Below are 27021 nucleotides of genomic sequence, written 5' to 3' on the forward strand. Positions count from 1 at the left end.
ACATTGCTGGTGATGCCTGCTCCCTGGACTACACTTTGAACTCTAGACCATAACTAGATCTACATGAGAATCACCTGGGTGACTTTTAGAAACACAGGGATGCCCAGGCCTCACTCCTTACAAATTAAATCAAAATGATGCTGGAGAGGGGACAAGGGCAGGGGGGAGTCCTAATCCAGGCTCAGTACTGTCCTGGGCTTCCCTGGTAGCTCAGTGGTAAAGAATCTGCCTATCAACGCAGGAGACACGGGTTCTATCTCTGGGTTGGGAAGATCCCCTGGAGAAGGAAATGGCAACCTGTTCCAGTATTCTTGCCTGGGAAATCCTATGGACAGAGGAGCCTGGTGGGCTACAGTCCATGGGGTCACAAAAGAGTCGGACACGACTCAGCAACTAAACAACGACAACAAACAATATTGTTCCAAAAGTTCCCCCAAGCATTTTAGTGTGGTCAAGGTTGAGGTCAGCTGGTCTTGGGTTCAACTCATGTGAAGCAGGGGCCAGCCTCAAAGAAAGAGGTCCCAGCAGACAACCAGTCGTCACCTGGTTTTGTTGCTGTTGTTCAGTCACTAACTTGTGTCCAACTCTTTGCAACCCCATGGACTGCAGCACACCAGGCCTCCCTGTTCTTCGTCATCTCCCAGGGTTTGTTCAAACTGTGACCACTGAATCAGTGATGCCATCCAACCATCTCATCCTCTGTCACCCCCTTCTCCTTCACCGGGTTTTACCGCTTTCAATTTTCCCCACCAGTCAGGCCACATGCTAAAGGCAATCTACTGCCACCCCTCATTTCAGTGACCATTTGCAACATAGAAAATGAGCAGAACTCTTCCTCCTCTGCCCCTCACCCCAGCTCCCGACACAGAGTTGTGTGCATAACAGGCTGTTAATAGGCTGATTAACAATGGTGAGTTTTCCTTCCTCACTCTGACCCAAAAAAGGTGCTAATAAAGCAATTATTGCACCAAAGAGAAGAGGAGCAAGGGGTCCAGAGTATGCAATGACTGAACAGCACTGAGCCCTAAGTATGTTGCAGTCTACTGATAAAACAACATTAAGGATGGGCCAACAGAGGAACAGAGCTTCTTTCAAAATTCTTAATGGCAAGTGAGCAAACTGCAGTTTTCTTTCAGTCATTGATTGGATTCAATGCGTTCGAGTTATGAAAGTCAGACCAAAATAATATACAACCACAGATAGTTTAGCCTTTTATCTTTACTTTTAACCTACAAAGTGTAAAGTGTTCATAAAAGATTTTAATAAATATAGTAAGGCTTCAGGTGATCACCGTATTGAGTGGAAGAGTTTGCTTTCTAACATACTACAGCTGATACCCAGAATCTTTAAAACCAAAAATGTTCACCACCTTACAGTGAATGATACACATCGCTTGCCTGTTTTGTCTCCCAGCTCGAGGTATCTCTGCACTGTCTTCCACCCATCTCTGATGCACAGAGAAGGACACAAAATATCTGGACAGGTTCAGAGAATGCAAGTCTCTTGATTGGTGTGGCCTGAAAGGTTTACTTTCTTAGTACACTTTTTTTACTGAGTCCCCTGGACAATTAGTAATGCAGCTTACAAATAAATAAAGCTCAACCAAGTGGCTTTGAAGCTCATGAAACAGCAAGAAAGGCAGCAGAAGGTCCTGAGGAAGGCCAGTAGTGAAATGTGAGCTCTCACACACTGCAAACCCGAAGCAAACCCCACCAGCAGAAAGTAACTAGTTATATACAAGTTGTTTCACCTTGCCCAGAATACGAGAGGTCTTCTCCAGGGATCCTCTCATTATTCTCTCAGTATAAACCCTTGGCCACAGGGTCTCAGGACCGGGGTGTGAGGAGACTGCTGAGCACCTCCAGATCACTCAGCAGAAAGTGGCCCTCCAAACAGACCGCGGTCCCCACGCCCAGGCACATCTCCCCGCCTGCAAATTAAGCTGGCAGTGCTGGTCCCACAGGCTCGAGGACGGCCCACAGAAGAGAAGCCCGTGCTGACAGTGGCCTGCCTCCTGCATCCTTTAGATGGACTCCAGGATCCAGTCGCCGCTGGGGAGTGGGGAGACGGGCAGCATCAGGTCCCTTGGGGGGCCTCGCTCCTTCCCATCCTGGAGGGAGTTCTGCTCCTGGAAATATTCGTCCTCCTCATCAAAGAAGCCGTTCTCCAGAGCGTAAGTGCTGTCTGGGCTGGCCGCTGCCTGGCAGGCTCCCTTGTATTCCTGGATGGACTCATAGAGGCTGTACAACTGGCAGAGCAAGGACATGTCCAGCTGTCGGAGGCCAACCTTGAGGGAAGGGGCAGGGAGGTAAAAGCAAGAAGTCAGCAACAGAGTGGAATCTTAGCGGTGCTCTCAGTCAGCAATCTGCCCGTGCCAGCATGTTCTTTCCACATGGCCAGTGACTCAGAGCATCACTTGAATGCTCTGGCTCTTCAGTTTTGAGAAAACCTTAATTATGCAATGCCCACACCTCAGACGTGACCCAACACGTCAGGGAACGACCACATGTGTGGGGCAGCGAGCCTGGCCTGCAGAACATCGCCTGGTGATCTGGCCTGCCCTGCAGAGCAACAGCCTTGCACATTTTGAAAGCCCCAGCCAGCTTCACTTTGGACACTAAGATGCAAGGGTGTCATCTCTTCCTGCTACGATCAGATTCAAAGAAGACCCCCACGTGCTCTCTGCTTCCTGGAGCAACAGTCTCTTTAATAGAACCAGCAGCTCAGCAGTTAGGGTCATACGCTGCCCCCTGGAGCACCCACCCTCCAATCAGCTGGGTCTCCAGACTCACAAGGAGTCAGACTCCCTCTCCTTTGGAGAAGAGGACATCTTCTCCTAAGATGGCTGTGGGGTCACTCCCCAGAGAGAACCACCGAATAAGCCTTAGTAAGACCTGGGCCTCTACAGATTCCCCTGGGAACTATTTCCCCAAGTGATAACAGAACAAAGAACATTTCAAAGTCACAATTCATCTTTAAGTTCCTCCCTCCCCCAGGGGCCCATCCCAGGGAAAAGAGAACAGTCAGGACAGGAAAATGCATCAATCCCAGAGAGAGAAGGGTTAATTCATCTAGAAATGCAGCGCAGACCAGCGCATCTACTACTCTCTCCAGTGCGTGAGAACCACTCTTGTGAAGCCTGCAGACTCTGACTCCGACCCAGGTCCAGGGCCACTGGGAATGGGGACGCCGAGCAAGCTGCTGAGCAGTCAACCTCAGGGACTCTCAAGATGGGAAACTAAACAGATGCCAGGAGACCTGCCCTGCACCCTTCTGCTTCTGGGCTCTCGAGCAAGTTATTTATCATCTCTATGCCTTGAGGACAAAAGGAAATAATTTCTCTGAATTTATTGGGAGGATTAAATGAACTATCAACTATTTTAATAAACAGCAATCACATGTCTCCCACATACCAAGCACTGCACTAAAGCACTCAAGAAGCACGGAAAAGAACACGCACACACACAGGGAACAGGTGTTTTTTTCAGTCTAACTTTATTGAGGCTTTCAATGGCTAAGCTGAAGATCTCTCTCGGTAAATGTCACAGTGCACTTGAAAATATGTGGGCTATTTTCACATATCTTTTGATACAGATGTCTAACATAATTCTACAGTGATATGAGAACAGACTGTATGATTTCAATACCTTTAGACCATGAAATCTTTGCACCTTGTTTTATGTCCCCGGATATGTTTCAGTGTCTCCTAGTTTACACTGTATGAGAACTTGAATAGAATTTGTATCCTACTGTTGTGTGAAAATTGTATAAATCTTAATTATGTTGAATTGGTTCACAGTGTTTTTTCTGGTCTACTATATCCCTCTGCTTCTCTGTATATTTATTCCATTAATTTTTGAGAGTTTGATATTAAAACTCCAACTAAAAAGCTTAATTTATCTACTTAAAAAAATAATTGTAATATATAGTGGTGTGTGATGAAAGTGAAAGAGGAGACTGAAAAAGTTGGCTTAAAGCTCACATTCAGAAAACTAAGATCATGGCAATCAGTCCCATCACTTCATGGCAAATAGATGGGGAAACAGTGGAAACAGTGGCTGACTTTATTTTTCTGGGCTCCAAAATCACTGCAGCTCCAAAATCATGCTTGCAGCAATGAAATTAAAAGACACTTACTCCTTGGAAGGAAATTTCTGACCAACCTAGACAGCATATTAATAAGCAGAGACATTACTTTGTCAACGAAGATCTGTCTAGTCAAGGCTATGGTTTTTCCAGTAGTCTTGTATGGATGTGAGAGTTGGACTATAAAGAAAGCTGAGCGCAGAAGAACTGATGCTTTTGAACTGTGGTATTAAGACTCCTGAGAGTCCCTTGGACTGCAAGGAGATCCAACCTGTCCATCCTAAAGGAGATCAGTCCTGGGTGTTCATTGGAAGGACTGATACTGAAGCTGAAACTCCAATACTTTGGCCACTTGATGCAAAGAACTGACTCATTTGAAAATACCCTGATGCTGGGAAATATTGAGGGCAGGAGGAGAAGGGGATGACAGAAGACAAGATTGTTGGATGGCATCACCGACTCAATGGACATGGGTTTGGGTGGACTCTGGGAGTTGGTGATGGACAGGGAGGCCTGGGTGCTGTGGTTCATGGGGTTGCAAAGAGTTGGACACGACTGAGCAACTGAACTGATAGTGGAACTATATGTAACCTTGTTCTGTATTTTCCAAGTATCCTGTAAATGTGTTATCACACTTTAATAATTTAAAAAATAAAAATTAAAATATATTTTAAAAATTATTAAAAATAAATTAAATATTAATATTAATAAATATATTTTTAAAAGAAACACAGAACATGTCAAAGGATCTAGTCTTTATAATTACCCAGCAATGATATTTTCTACACAAGAGAAGCTATCCGGTGACAAGACTAAATTCCAGGTCACTCTTCACACCGTCAACCACTCTTATTCACCAGCGACCTCTCTGGTACAGCTGAACAGACCACGGAAACGAGCCGTTCACACTGATCTGGCGTGTTAGCCAAGACACTCAAAAGAAGACCCAGACAGGCAGAGAGGCAGATCCTGTTGTTTCTGGCGTGATTCCTGTCGTTCCAGAATTGCTTCTATGGTAGAACTTCTAAAGAAGCTGTTCCCAGGAAGAGACTTCCGGCACGCTGGGGGCGTGGCCTCCAGGCACGCTCCGCCCCAAGGCATCCTACTCTCAAAAGTTAATTGGCTATTTTGTTGTTGTTAAGTTGCTAAGCCTTGTCCGACTCTTTGTGACCCCAAGAACAGCAGCCCACCAGCCTCCTCTGTCCATGGGATTCTCCAGGCAAGAATACTGGAGTGGGTTGCCCTGCCCTCCTCCAGGGGATCTTCCTGACCCAGAGATCAAACCCGAATCTCTTATGTCTCCTGCAATGGCAGGTGGGTTCTTTACCTCTAGCGAACCCAAAACTGTAAAGGAAAAAGTAGTAGAGCGATGTGCTATCGGCCCAGGTCTGCCACTCTTCTGGACCACTGGAGGTGGGCACAGGTGACTGCAGAAGCCCGGACTTCCCTCAACGCCGTGCTGCCCCGACTGCGGCTAAGGGTTGTTCTCCTTAGGTGCTCAAGTGTCCGAGGCATTCCCAGGCCTATGTGGGAGACGCACAGGCTGGGAGTTGGATCATAACCTGGACCTTTCTGCACTGTGGCGGCCGGTGACTCACAAAGCTGCCTTGTCATCGGGCGGAACGCTGGCCTAGAAACCAAGTCTGACCCACCTAGGAATACAGCAGAGCCCTATACACACCTGTTACACAAGGCAACAGATGCCAAGGGTTTGGACTAATTTGACAGGGATTTAAACACAGCACATGTGCACGCCCACAGCCTGGCTTCTCAGGGCCTCCTTCTTCAGACATGAGATTCAGCTTCCTCTGGTTCACCAGCAACCCTCCAGATTAGCCAGGAGGACAGGAGTTAAGAACATACAGGAGCAATCTAGCTTCCCACCCAGGACACCTCTTCCCCTGCTGAGGTAGTTTAAACATTTTCACCTGAATTTTCTAGAGGTAAATTGAAAATCCCTAGGCGGCATCCCATAATCTGACCTGGAACAATTCTCCCTGTGCCTCCTCCACCGGTCAGTGAGGTCCCTTCATCCTGATTGTCCCCTGGCTCTGTTTTTTTTTTTTTTTTTAAATAGCATCAGATTCATTTTATTTAATTCTCCAAGTTTTTTCCTTACCTTTTTAAATTTTTTTAAATTGGAAGATAATTGCTTCCCACTGCATCCCGGGCTTCCCAGGTGGCCCAGTGGTTAAGAATCCGCCTGCCAATGCAGGAGAGTCGGCTCGATCCCTGATCCAGGAAGATTCCACACACCATGGAGCAACTAAGCCCATGCGCCACAACTTCTGAGCTTGTGCTGTAGAGGCTGCAAGCCTCAACTACTGAAACCCTAGCGCCCTAGCGCCCACGCTCCACAATGAGAGAAGCCAGTGCAGCAAGAAGCCCGCACACCGCAACTAGAGAAAGTCCGCATGTGGCAATGAAGACCCAGCGCAGCAACAAATAAATAAGTGTATCTATTTTTTAAAGTGCAACACCTCCTCTTCTGACTTGGATGGACTCAGTCACCAGTGCTCCTCACCTTCCCTCACCGTCTCTGCCTGTCTCATGGCGATGACCACTCTCTACCTTTGCTGTGGGTGCACATGGTCTTCCTTCTACTTGAGGACATGCCCAGAAGGCATGGACCCATCTCCCCCTTGGGTCCCTCAGCACCCAGTGCAGACCCTTGTGGAGGAAACTCAGACACTGGTGAGCAAGGGAAAGCTATAGAGACCCCGATGCCCTCCCAGATTACGTCTGGTGGTGAAGTGGCCTGGCAGTGGGTTTGGGATCCACAGGCTCCTGGCTCCACCCCAACGTGCCCCTGAGGAAAGCCACAGGCCACATGGTTCTTGCCATGTCATCAGAAAAGCACTCACCTCTTGCCTGACAGGAGAAGAGACAAACGAAGATTCCTTCCTGAGTGCTCACTGCAGAGCCAACAGCTGGGAGGCAGGGACAGACAGCAGGCTCTCAACAGGAGGGCATGAGGCTCGGGGGTGTGGGAAGCAGAAAGAAGGCCTGGCCACAGAACTAAACTGCAGTTACATTTTAGGACATGATTAAATCACCCACAAACAAGAACTTCTCATCTTTCCGGGAAAAAAGTGGGCAGAGGCAGGGGCGCACACCCTCAGCAAGCCCACTAACCCTCACCTCTGTCCTCATCCCGCTGCAGAAGCCCGTCACCTTAGTGATGTGTTCCCTAAAGGACAGGCGCTGAGTCACAGCTGCATTCAGAAAACACAGCTCTTTCCTGAAAACCCAGTTGAAAAATTCAGACAGCCTCATTTTAGAAAAGTACAGAATTCTTAGACCCTGTAATTTGTAGCCCCTTGCTGTAGACTTCTGAGACAATCAAGAACAAGCCACTCATCTCCAAGCTTTAAACTGCTGGCCTGACTCCTTCCTCTCTCTGTTCAGGCTTCCTGCTTCCTTCCTGATCGTCCCACAAACAGAGCTCCCTGAACCCCGCTTGCTGTACACACAGGTGGCTTACTCATTCCCAGCATCTCCAACAATAGGGCCAAACAATCCTGAACCACCCTCAAAACAGTTTCAAAACTCACAATGGGCTGGCCACATGTATACACCTCAGACAGGATGGTGGTTCCCAGCTGGGTTTCGGGTCACCAAGTCTCTGAATATCCCTGGAAGGTGATGTTAAGGAGGAAGTTCTTCCTGACTTTTAGATGATAATAGAAATGTTACCATTAGGATACGAGGCTTAGGAGATGAAAGAGAACTGTGGTGGGAAATTAACTGATTGAAAACAAAGCATCATGAAAAATTTTAGGAAGTTTTTAGGAGTAAAAAATATACTTAAGAAAAATAGTCTGTTTTATTTAAGAAGCTAAAAGCCACCAGGGAAGCCCAAAAACAAAAGTTGGGGGTAATTCTCGTGCTTGTACGAAGCTCTTTTATGTCTCTCTTTTTCAAGAGACATAAAAGCAACTTTTTCTGAAATATAGCAATGAGTAGAAAACAAGATAAACATACGAGGAGATGGTCTTACTTACCCAGGTCCATATAGGAAATTGGGCCCAGGATGAGGGGAGGGGAGTAAATCTGGTGCCAGCACAGTCTAGTCCCAGTGGTCACACTGGGGTCACACTGGGGTCACACTGGGGACACTCTGCAATGAGCTTCTCCCGTGCCAGTCCACTATTTCCTCCTCCTGTGATTCCTCAACCATAAGATGAAAGATACCCCACCTCACATGGTACAAGGGATGCATAGGTCTGAAGTTAAGCTACAGAATCAGGAACAGGGGGCCCCAAAATATGGAGACAGATGCAAAAAAAGTCTGGTGGGTGAACATTTAGTTTGAAACGTAATGGATGATAGAAACTTGACTGAAAAAATTATAGTCATACAATAAAAGGGTTTCTGTAGTGGCTCAGTGGTAAAGAATCTGCCTGCAATGAAGGAGACCCAGGTTTGATCCCTGGGTTGGGAAGATCCCCTGGAGAAGGAAATGGCAACCCATTCCAGTATTCTTGCCTGGGAAATCCCATGGACAGACGAGCCTCGTGGGCAACAGTCCATGGGGTTGCAAGAGTCAGACATGACTTAGCAACTGAACACACACACACATACAATAAAAACCAGGCAGTTACTTAAAAGAGCAGCTGTCTAAGTACAAGAGTAGGACATTGACCAACGCACACCATTAGGCACAAAAGTTCAAGGTACAGAATAGTACGCTGAGTAGGACCTCACTTTACACATTATCCATACACACATGCAAGCTTTTGACTAGAAGAGAAAATGTCTGTGAGCAGAATTCACTTCTGCAAAGTGGGACTGGATATTTACAGCCTTCTGTACTGCTAAAAAACTTTTTTTCCAACAAGCATGTTACTCTTAATTTTAAAAACTAGTTATAATAAAGTATATAACTTATGTGCATTGCTAGTAGGGCTGCACACTTGTAAAACCTCTCAGCAAGACTCACTGGCAATATCTATCAAAAGCCTTAAAATATCATGTAACTTTTAACCAGCTAACCAGTTCATCGCTAGTGACTCTGGAGTAGAAAATCTCAGCTATACACAAATAGGTAATCCTCACCCTTGTTTTGTGAAGTAGGTGTGGATTCTGTTACCATGAGGAAACTGAGCCCTGAAAGATGCAGGCCCTTCACTGAGAGCAGGGGCTGCAGCCGGGTGGTAGGGCTCCAGCATGCGTGCCCGACCATCAGCCTGCACTGCCCACACAGACTACGCTGGGAGAGGGCACCATGTCAGCTGGGGGCAGCAAGCTGTTGAGATCACAAGCAACTCTTCTTATTAGCTTTTATGAATTTTCTCTGGTGGCTCAGATGATAAAGGACCTGCCTGTAATGCAGGAGACCTGGGTTCGATCCCTGGGTTGGGAAGATCCCCTGGAGAAGGGAATGGCAACCCACTCCAGTATTCTTGCCTGGAGAATCCCATAGACAGAGGATCCTGGTGGGCTACAGTCCATGGGGTCACAAGAGTTAGACATGACTGAGTGACTATAACACTTTGACTTTCACCTTTCTGAGTTTTCCAGATTTTCTACTATGAATATGTATTAACTCATAATGAACCTTTAAAAACATAATAAATGGCTTGTAAATTTATTTTAGACAATACTATTAGTAAATGCCCCAAATTTAATGAGTGTCTAGTATGCATCCGCAGGACTGGAATGTAATTAAAGATCGCAGTGACTTAATGGATCATAACCTTATTTCTGAATAAAGGATGTGTTGACAGAACGCTGACCTGCATACTGTTTAAAAAAAGAAGACCAAAGAGAAAAGCTTCATCAGTGTTGATCTAACAGAGAAAGAGCTATGAACTCAGCTGCCTGAGCTGGCTGGAGATACTCCTGCAGGACCCCAAGCTCCCAGGTGAACTGTGATTCTGGGCTCCCTAAGCAGGCTTCCATCAGTCACTCGGCTCCTCCCCAGGGGGTATGCGTGTGTCAACCTCATCTCCTGTTAACGCTGCAGCCCCACCGAGCTGAGGACTGCCTCAAAAGAGCCCTGGTGATTCAGAGAGAGCAAGCAGACCAGACCTACACCTGAAGGCGCCCACGCCGATGGATGGAGCCCATTCTGCAGCTCAGCAGTGCAAGTGAAGACATCCTTGTCCATCTCTAACCTACAACAATGGATGTACCAATGAAGCCCATTTCCTCTCATTCTGCCCTACGCAGAGAAGGAAAAAGAAAAAAAGCAATTGACCACTGTCTAAGACATGTCTTTGCACATTCCTTTACTTTCTTTCCCAATTACAAAAATAAAATATTCTAACTGTATTAAAAATTCAATGGCTCATAATTATACAGTCTTCCCTAATTTCACATCCTAATGCAGCAGTCTTAAAGTGTTTTGGTCTTGGTTGGGACCCCTTGAGACTCTTAAAATTACTAAAGGTCCCAAAGAGCTCCTATTTATGTAAATTATACCTATCAATAGTTACCTTATTAGAAATGAAAATTGAGAAACTGTCATATAAAGCCATTCAAAAACACGACACCCACTGCTAACATATATCACATTTTTATAAATGAGATTGTGTAAGAAATCTTTTTAATGTCTGGCTTATCTTCTTCTGTACTTGATCTCTCATAACATGCTCTTTTGGTTTAAATAAACCTGGCCTCACATAGATATGTACTTTGGAAAAAGGAGTATTTAAACCACCTTTCAAGTTAACAGTGGATATTATTGTTTGGCACCATCCTTAAGCTGGCTCCAGTGTGGAATTTGAAACTATGCCAATGAGCTTTTAACACTGTTTCATTAAAATCCACCAGTCTTGCATTTTGAATGGATCTTTTAACCATGCACCAAGCATTAGTTATATGAAAAATGTGGAAAATTGATTCACTCAATGTAGACCTTCCAAATATTGATATATTTCCTTAGGTACTATTTTGGAAAGTCATATTTGCCCATACGATCACCACCTAATTATGGACACTCCCACAAAAGGATTTGGGAACCCATAGGTGTCCTCAGACCATAATTTAAGAACTACTATTCCAAACACATCCACTTTTAGCTGTTTAGCATACCTCCCTCAAGACACAATGCACATACAAATGTATATATATACTGTTTTGTAATTTACTTTTCCAAACCTTGAACACCTATGTTCATTTACATAGTTACCACATTCTTTTCAACAATTGTATAATATTCTATCACTGTTATATATTATTATTATAGAATACTACTATATATCACTGCAAAAGATATTCCTACATAAGTACTGTTATTCCCTTGGGTGACTATTTCTGTAAGAAAAGTTTTTAAAATTATGAAAATGAAATTGCAGGGGAGAAGGCAGAGAAGGGAAATGGGATACTTTCCTTCCACTCCCTCAATTCTGGGATCACAAACAGTGGACTATTCATCAAGGATGTGTCAAAGGCCTGAAAGTTCATTACTTAAGATGATGAATGCACACATGAATGCAGTTGATTCTAAAAATCAAGTGGGACTAGAGGAAAAAGCATGACTTAACTAATGACACATGGGAATTCAACACCCATTTGAAGGTTAGTTTGCATTTTGTCATTTTCTTGAATGATAACTAATTGAAATTGCCTCTCTGTGAGAGTAGATTCAGTAAAGGAAGAAAATCTGAAGCTAAAAATCAGGAAACCAAGTTCTTGGACAATAAACAGAAAACTTTATGTCAGTGTCTAGTGTTTTTAGACAACTGACATAAAAAGCAAGAGAAAGGGTTGGTGTCCACACGATATTAAAGGCCAGTGGCCATCCCCAGTCTCCTTTGACCAAGGCCAACCAAGAATCCTACATTAAGAGCTAACACTCTTATTCCAGATGGCACTGCATGGGCTTGACTTGAGACTGGCCTCCAACCATAAGCCCATTTAAAGACTCAAACCCCCTCTCTGAGACCCTGTTGTCTTGTATAGGGTGAAGACTGAACTCTGCGGGGATCTGGGCTATTCAAGTTCATGGCCATCTCCTAGTTTCTAGTTCACCACACAAGGCTGTCAGGCATTTAGGTGTTGTCTCAACTAAAATTAAAAGACCCTTACTCCTAGGAAGAAAAGCTATGACGAACCTAGACAGTATATTAAAGAGCAGAGACATCCCTTTGCCAACAAACAAAGGTCCATACAGTCAAAACTATGGTTTTTCTAGTAGTCATGTACGGATATGAGAGTTAGACCATAAAGAAGGCTGAATGCTGAAGAACTGATGCTTTCAAATTGTGGTTCTGCAGAAGACTATTCAGAGTCCCTTGGACCGCAAGGAGATCAAACCAGTCAATCCTAAAGGAAATCTACTCTGAATTTTCATTGGAAGGACTGATGCTGAAGTTGAAGCTCCAATACTTTGGCTACCTGATGGGAAGAGCCAACTCACTGGAAAAGACCCTGGTGCTGGGAAAGATTGAAGGCGGGAGGATAAGGGGGCAACAGAATATGAGATAACAGGATGGCAGCACCGACTAGATGGACATGAGTTTGAGTGAGGCCCAGGAGATGGTGAAGGCTAAGGAAGCCTGGCGAGCTGCAGTCCACGGGGTGGCAAAAAGTTGGATACAACTTAGCGACTGAAAAACAACTAAAATGCGGGAAAGTTGTGTTGCTGCTCTCAGGAATCAAACCGTTTTTCTCAGATTCAATTCTTCACCCAAACCACTGCAGTTCAGGAATTCAAAAGTTCTGTGTGGACAACTTCCCACTCACAGGTGGGTGACCAAAGCAACTATTGGATAGTTTGAAAAAAAGAAAATATGAGGCAGAGAGTTTTCAAAGTTACTATTTAGAAAGGTGTTGCTGATGGTTTGAGAAGTGGAACTCAAGAATCCTCAGAGATCTACCATCTCCCGTCTCCATGTCTGAGGCTCTCCTTCTGTCTCTACACTTTCATATGACGCTTCTGAGGACCTAATAAGCTTGATGAGCTAAACTTACAGGGCTGCTGGGCAGTGGTCTCTGAAGAACCCTGCAAGGAAAGATGTGTGCCAGGATCCCTGTGGACTCTGAGAGTCACGTGTGTGCTTCAACCACATGCAAGGATTTGAAATGCCAACAAAGATCCTCTGAGCCAAGCTAGCCTGTCAGCATACCAGATAAAAATCTTTCAAATTGTGGGGCCCTTGAGGCCATAGTATATTTATCCAGAAAGAGGTCTGCAGGGAATAAAATTGGTATAGCCACTATGCAGAACAGTATGGAGGTTCCTTAAAAAGCTAAATAGAGAGCTACCATAGCACCCTGCAGTCCCACTCCTGGGCATATATCCGGAGAAAAACATGATCTGAAAGGATACATGCACTCCAATGTTCACTGCAGCACTGTTTACAATAGTCAAGACATGGAAGCAACCTAGATGTCCATCAACAGAGGAATGGATTAAGAAAATATGGAACATACACAATGGAATATTACTCAGCCATTAAAAAGAACAAAATAATGCCATTTTCAGCAACATGGATAGACCTAGGGATTGTCACACTGAGTGAAGGAAGGCAGACAGAGGACAAATATTGTATGACATCCCTTATAAGAAAGTGGAAGTGTTGGTCACTCAGTCATATCTGACTCTTTGTGACCCTATGGACTGTAGCCCTCCAGGCTCCTCTGTCCATGAGACTTCCCAGGCAATAATACTGGAGTGGATTGCCACACCCTCTCCCAGGGTATCTTCCCAACCCAGGACTGAACCCAGGTCTCCTGCTTTGCAGGCAGATTGTTTACTGTCTGAGCCACCAGGGAAACCCAACATCCCTTCTATGTGAAATATAACATGATACAAATGAACTTATTTACAAAACAGAAAAAAAAAACTCACAGCCTTAAAGAACCAACTTATGGCTGTGGGGTGGGGGTGTGGGGAGGATGAGGGGAAGGGACAGTGAGGGAGTTTGGAATGGACATGTACACTGCTATATTTAAAATGGATAACCAACAAGGACCTACTGTATGGCAGATGGAGCTCTGTCAACGTTATGTGGGAGCCTGGATGCGAGGGGAATTTGGGGGAGATGGATACATGTGTATGTATGGCTGAGTCCCTTCACTGTTCAGTTGAAACTATCACAACACTGTTTTGTTAATCGGCTATACCCCAATATAAAATAAAAAGTTAAAAAAGAAAAAATATTTAAAAATACTAGATATCTTATATTTTGGCTGTCCAGCAGTAGCCCCCTGCTCCATTTCTGCAAACTCATCTTTCTTTTAGGGATGCCCAGCCCTGTACCCCATCTGCACAGTCACACCACCTTAGTAAATAAAACACCATCTTGGCCTCAGTCACCAATAGCTGTCCAGACGCCCCAAGCTGGGCCCACTGGTATTCTTCCACACAGTATTTCCAAAGTGGCAGTAAGAAGCATGGCTGAAACTGGGAGTGTGGACACTGTAGACAGTCACATTCCAAAATGTAGGGGGGGGGGGCGGTGAAAAGGAGGGTAAAGAAGATTACAGTAGCCTTCCTGGGTTCCCCACCAACCCTGGTTCTAGTCTGCCTCTGTACACATCCAGCCCTACAAGGCTCTCCTTTTGCAAGAGCTTGTTCAAACTGAGTCTCTATTATTAATAAAGTCTTCAGACATGAAAAGTGGCACATGGTCTAAACTACAGCAAGCGTACTCCTGTAAAGATGCCCACCTCTGCTAGATGTTATAAGCTCCTTAACACCTGGAGAGTTCAGCCCTATATCCTAGTTCAGCCCTGTATCCTCTACAGCACTTTATAACCACCAGACATATGGCAAACATCTGTCTGATACAATCCAAATATACTCTCTGATGTTGGGGAGGGTGGGGGGAAACAATCTGAACTTCTTGTTTTAAAGGATGCTTTCAGGTCTAAAGAGCAAAAAGCATCTGTCTGACCCTCACAGCTCTCCAAATGGGCTCACTTGGGGAGGGGAAGGAAGCTCACAATGGCACAGAACTTCAGAGTAAGCCCATTACTAGCACAGGAAGTGCTGAAACTCCAGCGGACATCAGGACTCTCAAAGCAGAGCAGGGCGTCACCCACACAGGCGCCCCTCAACACCAGCTCCCTGTGTATGCCCTGATCATCCGGCAATCAGTTATCTGCAGGCCAGGCTCTGCCAGCCTCCAGCTCCACGTTCTGAAATGTTTAACATACCCTTCCACTGATGCGACGGCAAACCACCTTCCCCCATAAGCAGCCACTTCTCCTGACTCCCTTATTGCTGTGATGACCCCCACTTTCCCAATGATGAATGACTAAAGTTATTACTGCCACATTAATGGCACTCCATGAAGTTCGACATTTTAATATACACTGACCTAGAAAATACTTGCAACATATGCCCCCCGCCCCCCGCCCCCGCCATAGCAGTAAAACCCTATGATTTAACAGGGTCTTGGAGCCAGACACGTCTGGCTGAGATTGTCACATTAGGTGAGCTACTTAAATTCTGAATCCTATTTTTTAAAATGTAGGCTTTCAGTAGCTATCTCATGGAGAAGTTATAAAAATCAAATAAGATGATGTAAGGAAAACTTTACCCTGTGCCTACCAGGAGATATCCCCAAATAGTAAAGTGATCAGGTGCTAGGACTGTAATTTTTAAAATATTATTTATTTATGGCTGTGACACATCTTGTTTGCCTTGAGGACTTCTCTCTAGTTGTGGTGCTTGGGCTTCTCGCTGCAGTGGCTGCTCTAGTTGCTGGGCACGGGCTCTAGCATATATGGGCTTCAGGAATTGTGACATGTGGGCTCAGCAGGTGCAGCCCCCCGGGGTCTAGAGCACAGGCTTAATAGTCATGGCACATGGGCTTAGTTGCTCTACAGCATGTGGGATCTTCCCAGATCAGGGATTGAACCTATGTCTCCTGCACTGGCAGGCAGATTTTTTACTACTGAGCCATTAGGAGACAGAAGCAGAAGATATTAAGAAGAGGTGGCAACAATATACAGAAGAATTATACAAAAAAGATCTTAATGACCCAGATAACCACGATGGTGTGATCACTCACCTAGAGCCAGACATCCTGGAATTCGAAGTCAAGGGGGCATTAGGAAGCATCACTACGAACAAAGCTAGTGGAGGTGATGGAACTCCAGTTGAGCTATTTCAAATCCTAAAAGATGATGCTGTAAAAGTGCTGCAGTCAATATGCCAGCAAATTTGGGTCACAGGACTGGAAAAGTTCAGTTTTCACTCCAATCCCAAAGAAAGGCAATGCCAAAGAATGTTCAAACTACTGCACAATTACACTCATCTCACATGCTAGCAAAGTAATGCTCAAAATTCTCCAAGCCTGGCTTCAACAGTATGTGAATCGTGAACTTCCAAATGTTCAAGTTGGATTTAGAAAAGGCAGAGGAACTAGAGATCAAATTGCCAACATCCGTTGGATCATTGAAAAAGCAAGAGAATTACAGAAAAACATCTACTTCTGCTTTATTGACTATGCCAAAGCCTTTGACTGTGTGGATCACAATAAACTGTGGAAAATTCTGAAAAAAATGGGAATACCAGACCACCTTACCTGTCTCCTGAGAAATTTGTATGCAGGTCAAGAAGTAACAGTTAGAACTAGACATGGAATAACAGACTGGTTGCAAGTTGGGAAAGGAGTACGTCAAGGCTACATATTTTCACCGTGCTTATTTAACTTATACTCAGAGTACATCATGTGAAATGCTAGGCTGAATGAAGCACAAGCTGGGTCAAGATTGCTGGGAGAAATATCAACAACTTCAGATATGCAGATGACACCACCCTTATAGCAGAAAGGGAAGAAGAACTAAAGAGCCTCTTGATGAAAGAGAAGAGTGAAAAAGTTGGCTTAAAAATCAACATTCATAAAACTAAGATCATGGCATCCAGTCCCATCACTTCATGGCAAATAGATGGGGAAACAACAGAAACAGAGACAGACTTCGTTTTTTGGGCTCCACAATCACTGCAGATGGTGACTGCAGCCATGAAATTACAAGACGCTTGCTCCTTGGAAGAAAAGCTATGACCAACCTAGACGGCATATTAAAAAGCAGAGACAGCGCTTTGCCAACAAAGGTCTGTCTGGTCAAAGCTATGATTTTTCCAGTAGTTATGTTTGGATATGAGGATTGGACTATAAAGAAAGCTGAGCACAGAAGAACTGATGCTTTTGAAGAAGCGTGTTGGAGAAGATTCTTGAGAGTCCCTTGGACTGCAAGGAGATCCAACCAGTCAATCCTAAAGGAAATCACTGAATATTCATTCATTGGAAGGACTGATGTTGAAGCTGAAACTCCAATACTTTGACCACCTGATGTGAAGAACTGACTCATTGGAAAAGACCCTGATGCTGGGAAAGATTGAAGGCAGGAGGAAAAGGGGATGACAGAGGATGAGATGGCTGGATGGCACCACCAACTCGATGGACATGAGTTTGAGTAAGCTCCAGGAGTTGATGAAGGATAGGGAAGCCCGGCATGGGGCAGGCAGTCCATGGGGTCGCAAAGAGTTGGACTTGATTGAACGACTTATCTGAACTGAACTGAGCCATCAGGGAAGCTCGACTGTAATTATTAATTGTTTTGCTTAGGGGCACTTTCCTTTAAAAAACTTATTTCTGGGGGCTTCCCTGGTGGCTCAGTGGTAAAGAATCTGCCTGCCAATGCAGGAGACTCGGGTTCAATCCCTGGTCCAGGAAGATCCCACATGCCACAGAGCAACTAAATCCGTGCACCACAACTACTGAGCCTGTGCTCTAGATCCCAGGAGCGGCAACTACTGAGCCCACGTGCCACAACTACTGAAGCCTGAGCACCTCAGAGCCTGTGCTCTACAAGAGAAGCCACCATAGTAAGAAGCCCTCTCACTGCAGCTAGACAGTAGCCTACGCTCACCACAACTAGAGAAAAGCCAGCACAGTCAAAAATAAATAACATAAATAAAATTATTTAAAAAAAAAAGTCATCTCTGGCTCTTTATCATCACCATCCTGACTCTGATATTTACCCAGCAAGGCCTGTGGATTCTATTTCAATGAAGTGTCTCCCACGTGATTCTCGTTTCACATTCCGGGATCCCCAGGCTGCTGCAGGCTCTCATCTCTCCAAGCACATCTCCAGTACCTCCCAAGCTCAGCCAGCTCACCCCTCTAAGCACCCTGCTTTCACATTAACTCTTCGAAGCCAGTTCTCCCGCTTTACCTGTTCCTTTGCTACTCTTGAGGCCTTCCTCAGCCCACTTGGCCCCAACCCGTCCTCTCAGGTGGAATGTCCACACCTGCCCTATTCCAATGGGAGTGCACGTCAGTCTGCATTTTCTACCACCCATTCTCTTCTTAAAATGCAGTCGCATTCAGAGGGCTTCCACACTACTGCTCCTGTGTGCTCGTATAATTTTTAAAAAGGAACTAACTACATTCTGCCAGGACTTCTTGTTAGTTCCCTGGGCATAGATTTGACCTAAGGCCTTCAAATTAAATAGATCAACACAGACTACTGGGCAGATAATTCAAGCACAAACTCTCAATTCTAATCTTGCAAGCCCCCACCCCCACTCCTGTGGGAGCCTCAGTTTGCAGCGACCACTCAGACCCCACTGCCCTAAGTTAGTAAATCTCAAAAAGGCAAAAAACCCCAGAGTACTCCTAAAGACTTTGTGACATTCCTTGAAAGGGACTTGTCAAGGCCTGTAGCCATGTTTTGTCTTTATCTCAGCTAAATATCAGACGGCTGTTTTTTTCTTGTGTTTCCGATAGGCTGAGAGAGAGCTCTGGTCCAGGGCATAATTAGAAGGCCGTGACTGTACTTTAGTTGCACCAGGAGGGACCTGGAAAAACACTTTTGGGAACAGCATGGTTACTCCCAAGTTACCACTGAGGAGTGTGCAAGACTCTAGAGCATGTTTATAAACCAGAGAGAGCTTCACAGGGGGGAGTGGCCTGAGGTTTTCCTGTCTCTGGTCTCTTAAATTAACCAGGATGAGTCTTCCTATTTCACCCTCTTTATTTATGCTGCATCCAAGTTCAGACTCTAAACATACTGGGTGTAGGCTTATCTAATGAAATTACAGCTTACCAGCTGTGCAATCCTGGTGTTGATTAATGCTGATTAATAAATAAAAACAGTTGGCTTGAAATTTAAGTCATTCTGTAAGAAGCTTAGAAAATCTTCTCAGGGAGAACTGGAAATCACTTCAGTGGCAGCCACAGAGTGGGAAGACAATACTGAATTGCTTAAAAGGTGTTAACGCTGTTTCTAGATTTAATTCTTACTTTTCTGGACAGATATTTTCCCGAAAGAAATGCAAAATTGAATTTTTCTAAATAATATAGTAATATACTAAAAGCATATTTAAAGGATTCCTATTATAAATTTAGGTGCCAACTTATTTGGGGGGACAAAAAATTTTTTTCATATATTAGATTTCCTTAATAAAGTACTTATCTGTAGGGGGGAATCTGCATTAGGTAAAAGGAAAGGGCAAATTCTAAACAGAGAGAGTGGCCAAGAAAGGTGTTCAGAGGCCTGCAGGAGCGTTAGACGGTTTTTGTTGTCTTCTGAGCTGGCCTAACCCTGGAGAAAGCTGGAGACCCTTGAGCTGCTTTCGGCTTCACTTTAACTCATTAGTCCTACTCCACGAACACCTAACATACTTCCCAACGACCGAGAAAAACTAAGCCCCATTGTTTGCAGCCCAGGCACAACCTGAAGAACCCACATGGACTTCACCCACACGGCGAGGACTCCACCGCCCCAATCCTCTCTAGCGGGCTTGGGGAACCGGCCACCACGCGGAGACTATCAGGGTGAGCGGCCACCGGCATCTGCGGGCAGGAGCCGCTCCGCTGTAATCCGATTCTGCACGCGCCCTGGGCGGGGGGGAGGGGGCGAGGGCTGTTCCAATCCGCAGTCTACACTCGCGAGGACAAAAAGCTGTTCTCTTCAGGGCAGGAAAACACAATTGCACACAGCTCTTAAGCCCGCGGGCGCAGTGAAGGCCGCCCCCCGACCCCGGGAGATGAACTGCCCCCTGGGGAGGGGTGATCAGCCGCCCCCGGCCCGAGGCCAAGCGCTAGCCCCACGCAGCCCCTTATGGGTCTCTGAGCCAGCTGGGGCCGGACGAAGAGCGCCGGGTCTCCAGAAACTGCCTTTTGAAAGGGGGTACCTCCCTGGGCGAGGGTCCAGTAGTGGGCACAGAGAGGACAAGCAAAACGGGGTAGTTGAGAGGGCAGTGTCCCTCTTTACGCGTCGGCGCCTGGGGCCAAAGAGCCTGAGACGGGCGGGTGGCGCGGGGACTTCCGGCGAACTTTCCCAGAACGGCGAGCCCGGCTGGAAAGGACCCCCGCTCCGGCCCGCGGACCTCCCTTACCATCTCCTTGCGCAACAGGGCCAGCGCGGCGTCCAGGTTGGGGGGCTTGGCGGGCAGCGCCGCCGCCCTAGCCCCGCCGCCTCCCGCGCTCCCGCGGCTCAGCTCGTCCTGGATGCGCGACTTCTGCGCGTACAACCTCTCCAGGTGCCTCCAACCCCCCGACGCGCCGCCGCCCGACGCCGAGTGCAGCAGCCCGCTCAGGCTCTTGGGCAGCGGAGGCAGCCCGTCCACCCGCAGCCCGCGCACGGAGCCGGCAGCCCCGGCTCCGCTCATCCCGTCCGGCCTGACCGCACGCTCTCCGGCCCGCAGCCGCCGCCACCGCCGCCTGGGGCCCTTGCTCCCCAGCCCGCCCCATTCCCGGGGGCGCTCCGCCCACTTCCCCTCCCCACCTCGCTGCCCCGCCCCGAGCCCCGCCCCTCCCCACGCCTCTCCCTGCGGCCCCGCCCCGCCCCTCTCCGTGCCCCCGCCCCCTCTCAGCGCCCCCTCCCTGCGTCCCCTCCCCGCGCCCCGCCCCCATCCGCGCCCCGCCCCGTCCCCTCCCGGGCCCCCCTCCCTGCGTCCCTGCCCCGCCCCCTCCCCGTGCCCCGTCCCTGCGTCCCCGTCCCGCGCCCGCGCCCTCTTGGCGCCCCACCTCCCCGGCTTTCCTGCGGCTCCGCCCACTCACCCTCCACCCCTGCGCCCATCCCCGGGCCGGTCCCTGGCTCACCTTTAGCACCCCCTGGGACTCTCGCCTGCCGGCCCTCCTCGTGGAGTCGAGCCCTGCCCTGGCTGTCCCACTCCCGGCAAGGTGGGCTCCGCCACCAGACCCCAAAGCTGCTTCTAATTACTGATAGGCGAGGGTCACCTCGGATGCGATCTGACAAGGCCAGTTGGTGCGGCGAATCGGGGTATAAAGGCTCCCCCTCGGGGCAGGCAGGACGTCGGGGAGGTTTGGTAGTGCTGGGATCGCGCCCGCGGTTACGGTCCTTAGAGGCGGCGTGGTCGCAGCCGACGGGGTCCGCGGAGACCGCGGGGAAGGAGGCGGGGCTCTGGCCACGAGAACCTACCGCACCCCACCCCCGCTCCCGCCTGTCCGCGAGGGACTTCCTGCCGGGAGATCTGGGGCCCCCAGGCTCGGGCTAGTCACTAGTTCACTCGAGGGCCCACAGGCCTTCTCTGTAAATGGCAACGTCCATACCATTGTCCGTACCGACAGCAGCCAAAAGGAGCGCTGAGTCAAGAAGAGCTTGGCCAAGAGGAGCCAAGAGTCATCTTTGGAAACCTCAAAATGCGACCAAACGTGTCCTTCAACCTGGCTACTCTGAACACAACTACTCTGAACACAAGAGTAGTTCTCAATGGAAATGTTAGGAGAGTGAAGAAAAGGATTATATCTCAGAAACTATTCTTCAACTCTGAGGCAAAAACAAATACCATTCACATCTCAGAGAGGGAGAGAAAAGAAAGAAGGCTCTATCTTTTGGAGGAAGAATAAAAATGACAGATGTTACAACCAGATTAGAGACAGTAAAGATAAGAAGTTAAGACCGATTTGCAGAGACAGCCTCACTGCAGATTAAAAACGAATGCGTATATAGAGAATGGATACATTATAATGTCTACTGTTGGCTTTCGTTATAAAAGGGACTTAATTGTTCTAAATGCATTCGATGGGATCACAAGTATAAAGTGTTCTGAACACTCTCAGACATTAAAGAGCCCTGCACTTTTGGGGATTTTCCCCCCTTTATCTACCATTCCCCATAGACTCCTCTCCAGCATCCATCTGCAACATTGGCAGATGTTCTTGATACACCCTTGCAACCTGGTGAGAGGAACATGGAGAAGCCCCAGTGTAAGCAGTGTGATGCAAGGGTGTCATGAAGGCTTCTCACCCCACCCAATGCCCAGAATTTTCATCCTCATCTCTGCGCCTCACCTTCCACTAATTGCCTAGTTACATTTCCTGATTTCAGATATTCATTCATTTGCTTATTTAAACAGTGGGTGTCTGGGAGAGTTACAGATTTGCTTGTGTGAGAGAGTAAGGGACGGGGGAGAGGAAGGGATGGGACATTTGATCTTTCCTTCACACCTTGGCATGGATTGTTTTAATTTGCTGTGTCAAGTTGCTGTCTGTCCTACAATAATTAGCAGAAATCATTGACGTAAGGTGGTAGCAGGTTATGTGATGGCGCAATAAGAAAAGAAATAATTTCAAAGTATGTGGGCACTTAAATCACTGAAAGCATATACTTGAAAGGATTACACACGACCAGAAGGAAAGAGGGTTGGAGCCAGTGGGATAGCAGAATGAGGTCCCTGGTGCCAGGACAAGAGAGACAGTTTACATGATGCAAAACCTACAATTTTCAAGGCAGGTTCTGTGTTCAGGTATATGCTCAATGAGGGGAAATCATTTATATTAACAAACAATAACATCCAGTGTGAAGAGAAATTTCTGCAGAATGTCTGTGATACTGATTAAGATTTTATTTGTATAAACTCAAAAGATAATTATGCAAGAGCCCATTAAATATTTTAGCACCCATGGGGCATGTGAGTACTGCTTTATTGTTGTTTAGTAGTTAAGCTGTGTCCGACTCTGTGACCCCTTGGAGTACATAGCCTACCAGGCTCCTCTGCCCATGGAATTTCTCAGGCAACAATACTGGAGTGGGTTGCCATTTCCTTCTTCAATAGTTTGTGCTTATTTAAAGGCAAATATCAGATCAGATCAGGTCAGATCAGTCGCTCAGTTGTGTCCGACTCTTTGCGACCCCATGAATCGCAGCACGCCAGGCCTCGCTGTCCATCACCAACTCCCGGAGTTCACTCAGACTCACGTCCATCGAGTCAGTGATGCCATCCAGCCATCTCATCCTCTGTCGTCCCCTTCTCCTCCTGCCCCCAATCCCTCCCAGCATCACAGTCTTTTCCAATGGGTCAACTCTTCGTATGAGGTGGCCAAAGGACTGGAGTTTCAGCTTTAGCATCATTCCTTCCAAAGAAATCCCAGGGCTGATCTCCTTCAGAATGGACTGGTTGGATGTCCTTGCAGCCCAAGGGACTCTCAAGAGTCTTCTCCAACACCACAGTTCAAAAGCATCAATTCTTCGGCGCTCAGCTTTCTTCACAGTCCAACTCTCACATCCATACATGACCACAGGAAAAACCATAGCCTTGACTAGACGAACCTTTGTTGGCAAAGTAATGTCTCTGCTTTTGAATATGCTATCTAGGTTGGTCATAACTTTCCTTCCAAGGAGTAAGCGTCTTTTAATTTCATGGCTGCAGTCACCATCTGTAGTGATTTTGGAGCCCAGAAAAATAAAGTCTGACACTGTTTCCACTGTTTCCCCATCTATTTCAAGGCAAATATAAGTACCCTTTAAGGTTCATGCTTATGTCAGGAATGAAGTAATTTTTTAAAACTTCTGAAAATATGTGTTTTTGCTCTAAGTCTGAAATGCCAGCCTTCTGATCTCAAATCAGAGTGAACCCTAGCCATCTCCTATGCAGCTAAATCAGTCTTTTCCCTCTTTTGTTTGTTGTTCTCAAGCCCTTGGAAGTCAGAAAATACAGACTTTTATTTCAGTGCTGTAGTCATTAACCCATACCTCTTCTTAGACTTGTTTGTAGATCAGTGTCTAGGTCCTGGGCCTGAGAGCTCTGACTTCACATCTGATGACACTCAGTGGATCTCAGCTTCGTTTCCCAGCCTTTTCAGCCAGCTGTGCACTTGATCTCAGGGTGAACTTTCAAAGACTCACTGAGTGCATCCTCATCTCCCTCTGTCCTCTCCTTCCACCAATCCAGCCACTTCTTCATTCCATCTCTAATCCCTACCCATGTGCTTTCTGGAACATCACAGAGTCCTTTTGTGCTTTTTTGTAATTCTAAACGTTTAATAACTTAGGTTGTGGATAGTATAGAAATAACCTGAAAAATACATTGTAAGTTGATTGAGCTGTCTTTTTAGAGTTGATGCCCTAAATTCTGCTAACCAGAGAGAAAACCATGTTTTCTTGTCCATGGTAAACATTTTTCTCTTGTGGCCAGACCTAAAATTAGAATACTTTGAGATCAGTTGTGCAATGTATTTGGCCTCAATTTTAGCAAATGTATTTATTCCAAGATAAAATTTCTTATGTTTCTGTCATTTCTAAAGCATTTTAAATTTTAAAATATACACAAAGCCTTTCAAAGAACTTTATATACAACTGTGTAGACACTAAGTGAACTAAGAACTTAGCATGTAATCATAGATTCTTATTCCTTTCTTCTTTTTTTTTCTTTCCAGGAGAAGGAATGAAGGAAGCACACTGCAATTCTTTCCCAAAGCAGTGTCTCCTAGATTCTTACACATTGCTCGTACATGGTTGCTTTGTGAGCTCAACAATATTTTGTTTATTTAGTCAGGGAAAAGGTCAAGGCTTTTTGTAGCTGCCATAGCAACTGACACGATGCTAGGCACCTAGTGATATTTCAGAAAATTCAAGAATGTATCATTAGATGTAACATTGAGTATCTACTATATGTAAACCCCAGTGCTAAGCTCTATGATGAACATAAAGATGGCTGGGGTTCAATCCATGAGTTCAAGTCATGTACAGTCTATCAGGAGAGATGACCTTGTAATAGAAGTAGAAAGCAAACACTGGCAGTTCCAGCAGGGAAAGATTCTTCGAGGGGTTTAGAAAAGGTATGCTAGGAGCGTGTTCATTTAAACTGGGCTCGAAGGTAAGTAGGCTTTCAGTAAGTGAAGCCAGACCAGGGAGGGATAGGAAGAGTCCTGGTTGTTTGGAAGGAGGGTTACATTTGGGAGACAAAGGGTGTCACAGCTCTTAACCTCAGACCAGGGAAGGTTTCAGAATGAGTGCTTGGAAGTTTAGATTCTATTTCTTAGCCAGGGGTAGCTATTAAGCATTTTAAATGCAACATGAAAGTGAAAGTGTTAGTCATTCAGTTGTGTCCAACTCTTTTTGAGTCCACCGACTGTATAGCCCACCAGGCTCCTCTGTCCATGGAATTCTTCAGGCAAGAATACTGGAGTGGGTAGCCATTCCCTTCTCAAAGGGATCTTCCTGACCCAGGGATTGAACCGTGGTCTCCTGCATTGCAGGCAGATTCTTTACTGTCTGAGCCACCAGAGAAGCCCCTTAAAGCAACATAGCCTGAGACTTAGAAGATCATTCTGGCACTTGCATATTCAGTAGGTTGCAGGTAGAGGCAGAGATTAGAGCCAGGGAGAATAGTTGAGCAGCAAATGGATCTTATATTTTTTAAAGATTTTTGTTTGTTTGTTTTGATATGGACTGTTTTGAAAGTTTTTATTGAATTTGTTACATATTGCTTCTGTTTTGTATTTTGGTTTTTTGGCCTCCAGACGTGTGGGATCTTAGCTCCCAGACCAGAGATAGAACCTACCCTCCCTGCATTGTCTTATCCCCTGAACTGCCAGGGAAGTCCTTGCTAAAGCATATTTGAACTGAGAGGAAATGAAGGCCTGAAGCAAAGGATAGGAAACAAAAAACTAACACTTGATAGATTTCTCATAGATTTTTCTCCTTTAGCCTGCACAACTTCTGGGAGGTGAGCATTAGAGTTCCATCCGATGAATAAGGTAGCTGGTTTGCTTAGGTTTGCTTATCTTGTAAACGATGGGATCTTGACAAAGGCCACTGTTTTTTTTACTGGGGAGATGCCAGAGACAGAATCCGGGGAGCTGTTTGCTTGTGAAAGACTGGACCAGAGTGGACACTTAGAGGTGATGGTTAAAACACTTGAAATGGAAGAGATCACGGTGAGAGTGCCTTTCAACCAGTATTTGGAAACACCTTCATTCACTAGGCCTTTGAAGTTTAAAAAAAAAAAAAAAGCCAAAGAGAGTACACAAACCTAGAAAATGCAGTAAATGAATTAGAATGTTTGGGAAAAATCCACCACTTGCACTTTGATTTTCTGAAGGGCAAGATGAAGGCCCTAGCTGAGGAGTTTAACCAGACAAGAACATGCCCTTCAGAGATGAAGAGGAACCGTCTTTAAATCTAGTGGGAGAGAAGAGGGAGATGCGGGTAGAGAACTAGAGGAGTGTGTGTGAGGAATCCAGGCAGGAGGAGAATGAAAAATAGATGGGCAAGGGAGTGGGAGGGAAAAAATCATAAAGTGAATAATACTTGCATTAATATCATTTATTCATTTCTCCCTTCCTTCCTACCTCCCTCACCTCTTCCTTCCTTTCTTCTTTGCACTTTGATCTACTTTGTGCCAAGCAAAAATAAGTCTTGCTGAGATAAGGAATGAAATGCTTTGAAGAACATGGCAATTCTTTTTGCTAATGAGGTACCACCCTCTCTGTAAACATCTGAAATAATCAGGGGTCAAACTGGGTGAAATTTGTCCATTCAGATTTCAGACTTTTTGAATTTTTAGAAATAATTGTCCTCAGTGGTGGCAACTTTAAAAGCTCATTTACATGCATTATCTCATTTATCTCCACAAGAGTCTTTACTTACTCAAAAATATGCCCTCAACTATTAGAAACTTGGGGCTTCCCTGGTGGCTCAGATGGTTAAGAATCTGCCTGCAATGCAGGAGACCCAAGTTCAATCCCTGGGTTGGGAAGATCTCCTGGAGAAGGGAATGGC

General features: G+C 46.0%; 1 protein-coding gene across 1 annotated transcript; it reads right to left on the reverse strand.

The window, feature by feature from the left end:
- Positions 1-1198: 1198 nt before the first annotated feature.
- On the reverse strand, positions 1199-20739 carry FAM89A (family with sequence similarity 89 member A). Its single transcript, XM_027530749.1, has 2 exons — positions 20393-20739; positions 1199-2287 (listed from the first exon to the last, which is right to left on the reverse strand). Exons 1-2 carry the CDS (start codon positions 20663-20665, stop codon positions 2024-2026), a joined length of 537 nt encoding a protein of 178 aa, XP_027386550.1. The 5' UTR covers positions 20666-20739; the 3' UTR covers positions 1199-2023.
- Between the last annotated feature and the right edge of the window lie 6282 nt (positions 20740-27021).

This window comes from Bos indicus x Bos taurus, chromosome 28 (assembly GCF_003369695.1).
Source record: "Bos indicus x Bos taurus breed Angus x Brahman F1 hybrid chromosome 28, Bos_hybrid_MaternalHap_v2.0, whole genome shotgun sequence".
NCBI classification, from domain to species: domain Eukaryota; kingdom Metazoa; phylum Chordata; class Mammalia; order Artiodactyla; family Bovidae; genus Bos; species Bos indicus x Bos taurus.